Genomic DNA, 15,326 nt, shown 5'->3' with positions numbered 1-15,326 from the left:
AAAATCAGAATATCATTTTCAACAGATTCAGAAAAAAACTTTTGACAAAATACAACATCCTTTAAGTTAAAAATATATAAATAAATGGACTTTTCATTAATATGGAAAACAGTATCCATTTAAAACAAATAATATCTAAAATAATCTTTTATATGCCAAAAATTGAAAAACTCTTGGGGCCTTCCCAATAAGATCGAGGGGTAAAGCAAGGATGTCCACTGTCACCAATGTTATTTGATATTGTTCTTGGAATATTAGCTATAGCAATAATGCCAGCAAAGAAATGAAGGTTAAAAAAAAATTAACCAAAAACTTCAGCAAAGCAGCAGGATTTAAAATAAACTCACAAAAATCATCTAACTTTCTGTGTATTACAAAACAAATATAAAAGGAAGAAAAAGAAAAATAAATTGCATTCAAAATAACTATATTTATCAAGATACACAAGGAAATGAATAAAAAAATACATAAGGAAATCAATGAAAAATAGGCTGAGGTAGGTTAACATAATAAAAATGATAATACTTCCTAAATTAATATATAGATTTAATACTATGCCAATCCAATTTCTAGTGTGTTATTTTACATAACTAGGCAAAACAGTAACAAAAATCATCTAGAAGAGCAAAAAAACCCTCAAGAATATCAAAGGAAATGAAGGGAAAAAAAATAGAATCAAATGAGGTCTAACAGTATCAGATCCCTAATTATACTACAAAGCAGTAATCACCAAAACTATTTCATATCAGTTAAAAAAAATAGAAAAGTTACCTAATATAACATATTAGGTAAATAAGATCCAAAAGCAATCAGTCATAATAACATAATGTTCAATAAACACTAACATCTAAACTATCAGCACTGGAAACAATAGTTGATTTAAAACTGCTAGAAAATCTGGAAAACAGTATGGCAGAAATTAGATTTAGACTAATAGCCCATACTATGTACTATGTTAAATACTGGATGAACACATGATCCAAATATAAAAGATACTCTCTCCTCATAAACAAATGAGACGATGAAAGAAAAACATACCTTTCAACAACTATTTTTGTTCAGATGTTTTTCACTTGTGTCTGACTTTTTGCAACCCCATTTGGGTTTGTTTGGTTTTGGTTTTTTGTTTTGTTTTAGCAAAGATACTGAAGCAGTTTGCCCTTTCCTTCTTGAGTTCATTTTCCAGTTAAGAAAACTGAGGCAAACAAGGTTAAGGGACTTGCCCAGGGTCACATAGCCAGAGTCACATTTTAACTCAGGAAGATAAGTCTTTCTGACTCCATGCCTGGCACTCTTATCAACTATACCACTTAGCTGCCCTTTAATAATTATAAAGAACAATTTTTTTTTTATTAAACAAGGGATACAGGTTACAAGAGATAAAATAGAGAATTTTGATTACATAAATTTGAAAACCTTTCACATAAACAAAATCAAAACCCACATATATCAGATCAAATGAGATAATACAGACATGCAAAGCACTTTGCAACTTTTAATATACTGTGTAAATGTTAATTCTTATTACATGAAAATATGCTTTAAATCACTAGTAATAAAAAATGCATATTAAATCAGTTCTGAGGTTCTACATCACATCCATCAGATTCAAAAGAAAAGTAAATGTCAATTGCTACAGGAACTGTGGGAGAACAAGTATATCAATACACTATTAGTAGGACTGTGAATCAGTCTAACTGTTCAAGAAAATAATAATGTTTAACTATTCCACTAAAATATGTCTACTTTTTTGACTCACTCACAACACTATCAGGCATATATACCTAGAAATCAAAGACAGAGGCAGTGAGATAGTACAATGGATATAGAACTGGACCTGGAATCAAGTCTTTAGTTCAAATCCTGTTTCAGATACTTACTATCTGTGTAACTCTGGGCAAGTCAATTAACTTCTCTCCCTCAGATTCCTCAACTGTAAAATGGGGATAATTAATAGTACCTATCTTCCACAATTGTTGCAAAGAACAAATGAGATAATTGTAAAAAGCTTAGCACAGTGCTTTGCACATAGGATGAGCACTTAATAAATGCTTTTTATTTCCTTCTTCCTTTTTTCCTTCTTTTCCTCCCATCCTTCCTTCCATATGTAGCAAAACATTTGTAGTTCTTTTGGTAGTGGAAAGATGTGGAAATAATATTTCCATTAATTTGAGGATAGCTTAACAAATTACTTAAGAAATGATAAAAGGGGGTTTGGAAAAAGCTGGGAAGACTTATATGAACTGATTCAGAGTCACGACAGCATTGTAAAAAAGAAAACTTAGAATTAAGAAATCTACTCAGTGAAATTACCAATCATGACACCAGAGTATTGATAATGAATTTTGTTTTCTAACTATTGGGTGAGAGGAAATGGACTGGAGGTAAATTTTTGGACAGGGTCTATAAAATTATTTTCTATATGACTATACATATTTATTATATGTAATGCTTTTTATCCAGTAGAAGTGCTTTGGAATGAGTAGATGGATAGTGATAATGACATGAAGTTCAGAAGGGGGTATAGAGAATCAGGAAAGTTTTTTATAGCCACATAGTCACACATACATACACACACACTCACACTCACACACACTCACACTCTCTCTCTCTCTCTCTCTCTCTCCCCATACTTAATAGGTCATAGTTTGTATACTAAACTTTTTTCTGTTTTTCTTTATACATAGAAGTGTTCGTACTTGTTAATGTATGGCTTCACAATAAAAAAAATTAAATCCCGTAGGGCATAAAGAATTTTCAATACTGGGAAGGAAAGCAAATATTATTAATACGAAAAATAATACTAACTCAAACTAAATCTAAGGAAGCTCCCTTAGGACATTATATAACATGACACAGAGATGAAGGGAAAAGTTATTAGGACACAGAAGGAACTCTATTCATACCTTAGGAATTAAAATCAGACTTTTCTGAAATAGATGACAACTAGGAAATGAGCTAAATAAGCATGCCAATAATTCCTTCCTCATCCCTTCATTTTTATCTCTTAAGCAGATACTCATCACCTAGTTTATATATATATATATATATATATATATATATATATATATGAATAAAATAGAAACAAGAAAGGACATTACACATTTCATCCAAGCAGAGACCTCACCTTGTCACTGTCTTCATTACAGATGTGGTCATGGTGTATTGGCTGGCACTGGAAAGAAGCACCAAAATTACCTAAAAGAAAAGAAAAAAGGGAAAAGTCAACAAAATTGTAGAATCCCATCTCTAAAACATCAAAACAGTCAAGTAACTGCAGGAGTCAGAATATTTTTTTCTCAACAAAAGAAAGGGCCATGAATAGAAACCTCAAACTTAACTCAATTAATGGACCAAACTACAAAGACTTATTAATGTACTTTATATATCTTATCTTGCCTTAAAAATTTGCAAGTAAAAAGGCACTTATGGCATTCAGATTGGCAAGAAAAAGAAAATAAAGGAAAAGGAGGAATACTGGAAAGATAGCAGGAAAATGAGACCCATTAATGCACTGTTATAGGGGCTATGGATTGGTCTAGCCATTCTAGAAAACACTTACAAGTTTTAAAACTAAACCCTTAAAATCATTAAATTATGCATCCCCTTTGATCCACCAATACAATTTACTAGATGTATACCCTGAAAACAAAGACAGAGAAAAAGGGGCTATATATGCAAAAATATTAATAGCAGCTCTTTTTGGAGTGGCAAAAAAAAAATGACAACTAAGAGGATGCCCCACCTAGTGTGGAATAGTTAAACGGATTATGAAATGTAAATGTAAAAAAAGAGTATTACTGCACCATAAGAAATGATGAAAGGAAAAGTTTCAGACAAACCTAGGAGAATTTGCATTAAATGATGTAGAGTATATTAAGAGAACAATTTAATACAATAACAACAAAACTGTTATATAATCCCCATTTAGAAGAAGTTTTGGAAAGTAAGACAAACACATATCAAGTGGCTAGCCCAAAGTCACATAGCTATTAAGTGCTGAGAAAGATGAGTCTTCCTGACTCCAAACCCAACACTCTATCCATTGCACAACTTGTATTTTTATAAGTTGTCTATTTATCTTGGACATCAATCTTATATGATAGCTATTTGATACATTTTCCCCCATTGATTCCTTCTTGCCCTGCATATATTAATTTTGTTGTGTAAAAAAACCTGTCAGTTTCATGTAATTAAATGTTGCTAATTGCTTCTCTTTGTCTGATTAAGAATTCATCCCCTCTTCATAGCTACAAAACTAGCTTCCCTTCTAATCATTTCATAGTATGAACTTTAATGTGATTTGAACAGTCAGTCAACTAACACTTACAGAGTGCTATGTGTGAGCCAAGATTTTTTAAAAGATGGATAGAAGAGAGAAAGCCAGGTAGTGTGATGGAGGATGAAAGTGAATGAATTCACACTGTAAAGGAAAGCTAAAAATAACAAAAAATATGTTGTTTCGTTTAAAAAAAAAAAAAAGAAACGAGATGAGAGGGAGTGAATTTAGCATTGAAAAAATAAAATTATTTTTTAAAATAAAGTTAAAAAACTATTGGGGAAAAAAGTAAAATAAAAGATAGGATAGGACTACTACTTGGAGGAAGAGGATAGAATAAATAGAGAAAAGTAGAATTGCCCAACTCTAAATTTGCTTCCTGTCCATCCCCTCCTGGCCCCTCCTCCAGCATATCAAGAGGAAAGATCTCTGCACTATAAATGACGGAACAAAAATGGCTAATGGGGAATTGAAACCTCTTAGTTAAGTAGGCAGATAGTAAGGTAAGACATATGGTCCTGGCTTCATTTTTCTCCCTTTCTGATTTTGACTGTCCTCTATCTCAAATACCTTGCCCCCTTGTTCTATCTCAACTCTTGCCTTATCAAGTCCTAACCCTGAATTACTTCCATCACCTGTCTTTTCCTAATCATCTACTGACAAATGTCACTGAACAAAGTCACTACCAATTTACATGATCTCAACAGTTCTCACTGCAGCAAGGTAATCCTTTTGCTCCAGCTGATTATTTTTTTTTTCTCTTACCACAGTGACTGTTCCAATCCTTCCCTTTCCTCTTTAATCCCTCATTCCTTAGGCCAGTCTTAGTACTGCCCCTTGTCTCGCAATTCACAGAGAAAATTGAAGCTATTTTCCCTAAACTTATTTTCTCCTATTTTCCTAACTAGAAATAACTATTTCATCAGTATATTGTACATATGTGCTAATGATCACCTTTGCAATTACCTCTACCACTTCATCCACTTACAATGCAAAATAAATCATATTATCAGCAAATGGAACCATTTAAGGCAATTGCTATAGATGGAACTAACATTTTTAAAATAGCATTTTATTTTTCTAATGACATGTAGGGATGGTTTTCAACATTCATTTTTATAAGACTTTGTATTCCAAATTTTCTTCCCTCCTTCCTTTACCTCACCCAAGACAGCAAGTAATCTGATATAAGTTAAATATGTACAATTCTCTTAAATATATTTCCATATTTGTCATGTTGTGCAAAAAATATCAGACCAAAAAGAAAAAAAAAAAAAAACATGAGAAACAAGCAAAAAGTGAATATACTATGCTTTAATCCATACTCAGGCTCCATAATTCTCTCACTAGATGCAGATGGCATTTTCTACCCCAACTCTATTGGAACTGAAGCCTATTTATTTTACTATTTTTATTTCTTGCTGAGGCAATTGAGGTTAAGTGACTTTCCCAGGTCACACAGCTAGGAAGTGTTAATTTCTGTTATTATTGTTATTATAATTATATATTATTATAATTATTGTTAATAGCTGCCACAGGGATTAATTTTAAAAACAAAAAGTTTAATACCCTCAGACAATACTAACTTCACAAAGTTCTCTCTGTAAGTTGTAAGGCTAACACTTGAGAAATATGGCATCCTTGAAGATAATTTCATCTTAATGAGATGCCACAGAATAAAACCAACCCAACACTCCCCATTAGATGTGATAGTATAGTATGGAGCTCAAGCAGGAGATAATAAGTAAGATCAGTTCTACCATCTTGAACTCTTTTTCCATCTCTAGGTTGCTAAAAAGTTTCTAATTCTAATTGATCTTCATTGTTTTAATGAGGATTAAATGATACCATGACATTTTCTCCCACCTACCCCAGAAGAGTCAAATTCCCACACAGTAGGAATTTAAATACATAGAGAAAATTTTCCAGATGAACAAACACTGCAAAGAGATTGTTTTTTTTACATTTAGTAATTCTATAAGCAACGTTACACAATTGAAAGCCACTCTCGTTGTCTCAGATATGGGATATTTTTTGGCTGTTTTTTTTTAATGTCTGTTTTCACTTACTAAGCACATCTTAATTTTTTCTGGAAAAATTCTAGTCCTGCCAATGGATTCTACAACTACATTTTCATAATGTTTCAGTTTGCTGGGTTTCATACTACATGAAGTGGCTAACCCATTCACTGAAAGCAAATAATAATCTTTCTCCTGAATCAATAACAAATACTCATGAATGCCATTGATAAATAAAACAAATTATATTTTCTGCATTTGGGAGGGTTTTTTCTTAGATGTTTCTATATTTCTGCTACTTAAAAGTCTCTTTATCTTTGCTTGTATTAGTTTTACCTGTTCTCCCAAGTTCTCTTTTAAAAATAATTATTTACTAATTACAATGGTATATTATTTCACTTAGATGAGATTATAGTCTACACATTGTGAGATGGCAAGTAAATCATGCAGCATTAATTTTTAAAAATACAAAAACCAGAAAAAAAACAAAAGGAAAGATGTGTATAGGTCATTGATAAGGAAAGTGATCTTGAAAGAACAATAAGGAATATCCACTGGAGAAATTTGGTCCTTAAACCTGGAAATGGAGGGGTAGGGATATTATAGTTATTGTGAAATATCTGAAGAGTTTGAGCCCCAGAATATAAAACTAGGAGCAATGATTACAAGCTGCAAACTTGACTTATAATTAAAACTTCAAAAAGAAGGAATGGTCTGTCTTGGGATAGATGAGGAAGGTTTAAGAAGGACTTTAAGCAAAAACTGAAATACCACTATACTGGACATCTTGTAGAAGAAAATTCTATTTAAGTTTTGCTGTTCCTTCCAAATATGAAATTGTATAGTTTTTAGTATTTCAATTCAAATTAATTTAATTAATTTGATTTCATCAAGTCACAGGATCTCATAAAATAGGACTTGTACTACAAACCCCTATCATGTATGAATATCTTTTGAAACTATTTCAAATATTATATCCTTTTAGAAATTAGGTTTTTTTGTATGTACTCTGTGAGGGGACTAAAATTACTCTGTGCTAGAAATACTGGTTCTTTGCAGTACATGGTATAATTTTAAAATTCAATTTGTTAGTTCTATGAGAAAGACAAAGATATACCCATACTGTATAATACTTAAATTCAGATTTAAATGTAGAGTTTTTCTATAACACAAGCTGCTCAAGTGCAAAAATTAGAATAAAAGAGGTCTGTCTGGAACCCTGACAAGATGAATTTCTTTTCCAGAAGTACAAGAATAATTGACTATTTAAGAACACAGTTACCCCTCTCCCCCCAAAAAATTAATCTATGAAGCATTCAGTATTGAAGGCAGCATAAGACAAAGTTGACTCTCTTGTATAAGAAGTAAATTGATCTTTTTGGAAAAAACCTAAAATGTTAAATAATTAGTCTGAAGCCAGCATAAAAAGTACTCTTCTCCCCCACACCAGCAACCCAAATAAAGAGAATAATATATAAACAATGATCATAATAATATAAAGCAAAACAACACTAAGCAGAACTCAGATCAATGCAACAATTTTTTTGACTCTAGAGGACTAAGAACAAATGGACCTCTCTCCTCTTGGCAGAGAAAGTAGAAAACTAGAGATAAGGAATGAGGCATGTACTCAAATATGGTTCACATATTAATAATCTGATTTTTTAACTGTACTTTATTATAAAGTGGGAAGGAATCCTACTGCAGAGAGCAGTCATAGGAAAAGATAGTTATAGAAAAGTATTAATGGAATCTTAAAAAAAAAAAAGAATAGGTCTCATTAAAAAGTCTCATATAAAAAAAATTCATCATAGCATTTTTGTGGTAGCAAAATGGGAATGCTTATTATATAAGAACGGTGTTAAGTGAAACAAACAGAACCAAGATAACATACATAATGGCGATAATGTATATGAAAACAACACTGAAAGACAAACTCAGATTAATTACAATGATCAGTATTGGTCCCAGGGATGATAATATGCTTCCTTATTCTTGGGAAAGAAGTGAGGAAACTAAAGGAATAGAATGTTGAATATGTTGGCTCATTTTTAAAATGGTTTTGCTTAACTCTTGTTTTGTTTTGAACTCTCTTTAAAAAGAGAATTTAAAACGGCAAAACTATATCAAGAAATTACTGCATATAAAAACAGCACATTAATCAACATATAAGCAAAAAAAAAGTCATTCCAGATTAATCTTATTTCTTAGTGGGTTTTTTTTTTTTTTTTAAATATCAACTAGCTAAACTAAAATATCCTAGAAATACTACAGATATAACTTCCAGCAGGGCATGATAAAATTTCTATTTCTTTCCTTTTTAAAATTTTTTTCATTCCAAATTCTTTTCCTCCCTTTTTACTTCCCTCACACATTGAGAAGGAAAGAAATATGATATCAATTATACATAAGAAATTATTCAAAATCTATTTCTACACTGGCCATATTGTGGGGGAAGGGCACACAAGAAACAAAGAGGAAAAAATGCTTCAATCTGAATTCAGAGACTATCAGTTCTCTATATGGAGGTGGACAGCACATAATAAAGTTTCTGATACTATCCTTGCATGTAAAATGAAAGAATGAAGGCTATAAAATAGTTCAAAATGATGAATTTCAAACTGATAAGATGGAAAACTAAAGAAAAGTCATTAATAGGTTGATAGTTATTAGTTGATAAAGGGAAGTCTTTAATAGAATATCTCAGGCATGTGTCCTTGATGAAAGTCATGGCTAAACAACAATTTCTATGAAAACCTAAAAATTTTAATGGATAAACTCATGATGAGATAACCAAAAAGCAAACCATGCTAATTTACACAGAAAGATGCACAGTACCCAGCTATAGTTATCTGTATAAAACTTAAATTCACATTTAAATACAGCACTTTGCTGTAACATAATCAGTAAAGGAAGGTGATAATTAAGTAATACTTACTGTAGGGCTCTTTAAGCTATAACTGCTGTATCTGCAGCCTTTCATAGTATCTGTTTTTATAATTTCTCTGACCTTTCTTATGCTGGGTGTAAAGAAATGTTAGCTTCTTAGAATTTTATAACTGTAAGTGCTATTCTTCCCCTGGGAAATGCAAATGAATTCCTCTTGCTTGATAGACATGTATATTTATTCATTAATAATTAAGGACTTCCTCTCCATGTTAAGATCTTTTGGTATGGCAATTTTATTCCTCCCTCCTCTATAGAATCTGAGTTATCATTCATTGGTAGAATCCCAAGGAGAAAAGTTATTAGTACCACATTTGAGCCATCACTTGACAAAAGATTTCAAGGCTATCCTCTTGGCAGGGTCCAGACTCTTTTAAGACAGAACTCCCTGGAAAGACATAGGACCATATTCAAGGGCTAGTGTTGCGAGCGCGTGCATGCGTGTTCGTGTGCGTGTGTGTGTGTGTGTGTGTGTGTGTAATTTAAAAACTTTTTTTTTTTTTTTTTGCTGTACTCTTTCATTTTGAAACTAGCCAGGAAAATTTACCCATTTTCCCAGTTAGAGCTTCATAAATGTGTCCATATGGTTCTTAACAGTCCTACAGCCCTTTACATCACAGATAGGATCCAACATCCTCCATGTTAGTTAATATTGAGTAAAATAGGAATTATTCTTATTTCCTATCTGCATTCCCCAAAGAAATTACAGCTAGAAGATAATTGTATAAATATATATAAATATATTGGATTTAGCATATATTTCCACCATATTTAACATATATTGGATTACTTGCCACCTAGGGGAAGGGGTAGGGAAGGAGAGGAAAAATTGGAACACAAGGTTTTTCAAGGGTTAATGTTGAAAAATTATCCATGAATATGTTTTGAAAATAAAAAGCTTCAATAATAATAAAAAAAAGAAATTACTGTTAAGATCCCAAAGTGTGTATCTAAAAGCAGAGACAATAGATATGACCTTGCTTCCCAACAATCACCATTCTGGCAACCTCTCAAAGGAAATAAAATTTTCTGTACAAAAACAGAAAGCTAAGAAGTCATCTTGGGTATTGCCATATCACAACTCCAATACAGAGTGAGAGACTGGAGGCTCACAGCATTCCATTCTAACTTTCCTGAAGCCTCAGCCAATTTCACAAAATACCCTTTAGTCTATTCCCTTGGGCCACATATGTTCTATGCCTAAATTTTGTTCTCTCTCATCTGGGAGGGCAGATGCTGAATTCAAGAGAGCCTACTGTTGCCAGATGTAGTAACTCACAAGAGCCCTCAGTTCTAGTGAGTGGATCTAGAGTAGTCTTAAGTCAAAGTGAGACTATCTGGAATGGTGTGTTTGGCTCTAGATGTGATATTTTAAGAAGCACAATGATAATCTGAAGCATATTCAGAAAAGAGATACTAACACAGAAAGGGGAATAGGGACCAGAAGAATTTGAGAATTAGTCAGCTGAATCAGGGAAGCTTAACTTGGAGAGAACTTTGAGCAACATTATAACCTATAGCTTCAGATATAAAGGACAATCATATTGAAAATGATCTAGATTTCATTAAACAAATTTTCATTAAATGTTTATTAAGTAATACCTCTGTGATTCTGGGCAAATACACCCTCCATGCGCGCGCACACACACACACACACATGACTTGTCTGTTGACTCAAAGATAAAACAAACTATTCTGACATTTAAATCTTTTTGCAACCTATCTCCTTTCTGTCATCCCCATCTTTATATTCTCCTCCTCATGTTCTGCATGCTGTTTCACACACATACATATAACACAGTATCACTGATATCTTGGGCTTCATACCAGCTATGGCTCATTCCTGTAATGTACTCTCTTCTCACCTCTACCACTAGGAAACCCTGGTGTCCTCTGAAATAAAACTTATGTATCACATGATGCCTTTCCTGATTCCTCCCTCCTCCCTCCCATAACAAAGCAGTAATCATCTAAAACTATTTAGTACTGGTTAAAAATAGACAAGTATATTAATGGAACAGATTAGATAAACAAAGTCCAGGAGCAATCAAATATAACCACATAGAGTTCAACACTAACCAAGGACATCAACTACTGAAGAGAAGGACTCAATATTTCATACAAACTACTAAGGAAACTATAAAGCAGTCTAGCAGAAATCACATTTAGAATAACAGCTCACACCATTTAATAAATACAACAAGCTCCAAATGGATCTATAACCCAGATTGAACAGATCACATCAAGAAATCAGAGGAAGAGGGAAGTAGATACTTTTTTACTTATACAGATAAGATTCCCTGACTAAACAAGAGAAAGACAGAAAGAGAAATAAAATGGGCAATTTTTCATACATGAAATGTTTTACACAAATAAAACCAATATAATTAAATCAGAAGGAAAGCAGTTAGCTGAGAGACAAAATTTTTCTATCAAACTTTTCTGATAAAAGTCTATTATATAACTTATATAGGGAATCCATACAAATATACAAGAAACAAGAGTTCTTCTCTTGCAGGTGAATGTTCAAAGCATATGAATAGGCAGTTTTCAAATGAAGAAATACAAGTTATCAACAACTCTAAATTCACCCTTCTATATCCATTGCTCACCACCAAATGTCCAGAAGAGAAATATAAATTAAAACAACTGTGGTTCCACCTCAGTTCTCAGCAAGGACTGACTCCAGATACACCCGTAATTTAGGAAATGAGACAGTAGTAGACTTTAAGTAGAATTTAGTTGACAAAGGCCTAAAAAAGGATATTCAGGAAATTGGTTGTGTTGATTCTTCTAGGTACAGCTTTGATTTTATATTTGCCAGAAGGATATGTTAGCCAGCAAAGCAATGGGACATTAAATAATTGTGAAGAGGTCCAACTACTCATAGCCTGGGTTATGCCTAAAGTGACTGGAATCTATCTCAATAGTTACAGCATTAGTTTCATGAATAAATTAGGTCTAAGAAAGGGCTTCTTCTTCTTCTTTTTTTTTTTTTAGGGAAGAAGTAGCCTATGTGGTAAATATCTTCCAATCTTACTGATACATGATTAATAAGATTACTATATACCAATAAGACATTGCTCCTAACATATTCCATCCTTTGGTGACAAGGTTCCAAGGGTCTTCCACTAATGAGTTAAAGTAAAGTCAGGCCTGGCTACAAGGTGCCAATCACCTTCTTCATTAGCCACAGAGTTTCTATGAGGGGATCTGACATAGCAAAGTACTGTGCATAGGTCCAAACCACCAAACTTATTGTAATTCCCCCACGTTAACCACCCAAAAAGGCAAAAGATCTCTATCCAATTTAATTCACTTTATAAGTCTTTTCTGAGATCACCAAAAAATGTCTTCATCAATCATTGTTCAACAATTTAATCAGTCATTATTTAAATTATTCTAAAAACTCTCAAGTTTCTATATGGAAGAAGCAACTGCTATTTTTCCCCAATGGAAGAAGTAATTCCTAGAAGATAGTAGTAGCGTAAGCCTAGTGATCTTACCATGGGGATAGGTTCTCATTTGTCACTCTGATACCACTCACATTATCATTTTCTTCGCTTAGAGCCCTAATCTCAAGAGTTCAATATAATTTCCTCTTTGTGATCCAGCTTTTCTTTGGACCATCAGCAATAGCCAGGTACTAAGAGTCCCGGAAGTATGTTTATCCTTGCTATCAACTAGGATATCTTTGACATCAAATGGGGGTAATCCCTTTTATCCCCTTCCTAATCATTAAGATTTGGCTGTATCTGGTTACAAGTCCAGCAGTAATAGGATATAAAGCTCCCTCATTAAGCCATCCAATAATAATCTCTTCCTATACATACTTTTTCCTGTATACACTTGCTATAATGTCATTCCAATCCAATCCTACACTTAAAACAAATGTTTTTGGCCAGGTCAAATTTATGGCAATGTGGTACTTCAGATTTAGGAGTAGAAAAAAAGGAGACACTCACAGACCACATAAGAGTTAAGTAAAAAATTTACTTAACAACAATATGGATGGAATATTCTGCAAATATATAATGGTTGATTCAGTTGGGTGTTAACTCCTTTCAATTAAACATTTGCCAACAGTGTCATGCTCTATCCAGCAAGTTTAAGTGAGGAGCACCTACTAATCTATATGCTATACTTTTAAGCTTTAAGCAACTAGGAAGGTCAACAATTTAAACCTTAATTTCTTGGACCAATTAAGCCTCAGGGGGTCAATTTCTTTGCCTTTAATGAAAAAGCTGCCCATTTGGCAATAACTTTTTAATCTTAATGCCATGGATACCAATTAAAATAATAACACATGCTCTTATCTTCATACCTTCCCAGTTTTATGACTATAAGTTCCAAGCAGAATAGTAATAGATGATGCTTCTACCATTCCCTCATATTCTTTGCCCTTCAAAGAAATGACAAAAAAAAGAAACTAGCAATTGATGGAGGGACTACACTAAGGCACTGTTGATGAGTTGTAAATTAGCCTGGTCCTTCTGGTAAACAATTTGTAACTCAGCCCAAGAAGTCACTAAACTGTGTGTAAACTTTGATCCAGGGGTACAGACACAAAAGAGGAAAAATACCAATTTAGCAAAAAAATTAGTTAAGGCAAAACTTTTGTTACAGCAAAAAATGTTTAAAAACAAAAGGAAATGCCTATAATTTCTAAGTGAAGAAATTATAATATATGAAGGTAATGAACTATTGTATGACTTAAGATATTATGAAAACAAGAGTTCCAGAAAAACTTGGGAAGACTTGTTTAAACTGATGCAGAGTGGAATAGGAAGAACCATGAGAAAAATTTATACGATGTGCACGAATGTTTGTGGCAGCCCTTTTTGTAGTGGCTAGAAACTGGAAACTGAATGGATGTCCATCAGTTGGAGAATGGCTGAATAAATTGTGGTATATGAAAATTATGGAATATTACTGTTCTGTAAGAAATGACCAACAGGATGATTTCAGAAAGGCCTGGAGAGACTTACACGAACTGATGCTGAGTGAAATGAGCAGGACCAGGAGATCATTATATACTTCAACAACAATACTAGATGATGACCAGTTCTGATGGATCAGGCCATCCTCAGCAACGAGATCAACCAAATCATTTCTAATGGAGCAGAAATGAACTGAACTAGCTATACCCAGAAAAAGAACTCTGGGAGATGACTAAAAACCATTACATTGAATTCCCAATCCCTATATTTATGCACACCTGCATTTTTGATTTCCTTCACAAGCTAATTGTACAATAATTCAGAGTCTGATTCTTTTTGTACAGCAAAATAATGTTTTGGTCATGTATACTTATTGTGTATCTAAGTTATATTTTAATATTATTTAACATCTACTGGTCATCCTGCCATTTAGGGGAGGGGGTGGGGGGGGGGTAAGAGGTGAAAAATTGGAACAAGAGGTTTGGCAATTGTTAATGCTGTAAAGTTACCCATGTATATATCCTGTAAATAAAAGGCTATTAAATAAAAAAAAAATTTATACGAGACAGGATAAATGAAAAAACTTTAAAAGGCTTACAAATTCTGATCAATTCAAAGAACAAGCATGACTCCAGAATACATATGATAATGAATTGTACATCCTCACCTGTTGACAGAGAGGGGATGGCTTGGTGGCACATGATGAGACATCATCTTTAGATGTGGTTAATGTATGAATATGTCTTGTTTGATTATACTTATTTGTTACTAGAGAAGATGTGTGTGTGTGTGTGTATGTGTGTGTACATAATATTTTGGGAAGTGGGGAGAATTATGGAAGAGAATGTGATAGTGATGCTTCAAAAAGGAAGAAATGAGTATCAAGAAAATACTTTAAAATATGCAGGGGGAAAAGACTTTAAAAAGAAACAGACAAGAAAGACAATTCTGGAACTATCATGTTAAATTTATTATATGCTTTAAAACCACAAGCTGTATGTAGATTTATGATTTCATATACGGTTCATTTTTTTGTGTATTCTTTGTATACTGAGACATCTACACTCCAAATGTTCATATAGACTATTTGTGCCCCACCTGTGGTAGGGCCTTCCAAGGTCATATTAGTCTGATTGGCCATAA

The 15,326-nt window shown here is 33.0% G+C and overlaps 1 protein-coding gene across 2 annotated transcripts in view; it reads right to left on the bottom strand.

Moving 5' to 3' along the window:
- The window catches only part of RNF38 (ring finger protein 38), a 197,055-nt gene that overhangs the window by 112,325 nt on the left and 69,404 nt on the right, over window positions 1-15,326 (bottom strand). For both annotated transcript variants that reach the window (XM_031937189.1, XM_031937199.1), the window contains exon 2: window positions 3,128-3,198. In XM_031937189.1, coding sequence (XP_031793049.1) covers window positions 3,128-3,198 — 71 coding nt within the window. The remainder of the gene's footprint in view (window positions 1-3,127; window positions 3,199-15,326) is intronic.

This window comes from Sarcophilus harrisii, chromosome 1, assembly GCF_902635505.1.
Source record: "Sarcophilus harrisii chromosome 1, mSarHar1.11, whole genome shotgun sequence".
NCBI classification, from domain to species: domain Eukaryota; kingdom Metazoa; phylum Chordata; class Mammalia; order Dasyuromorphia; family Dasyuridae; genus Sarcophilus; species Sarcophilus harrisii.
This window is presented reverse-complemented; position numbering and strand designations above follow the sequence as displayed.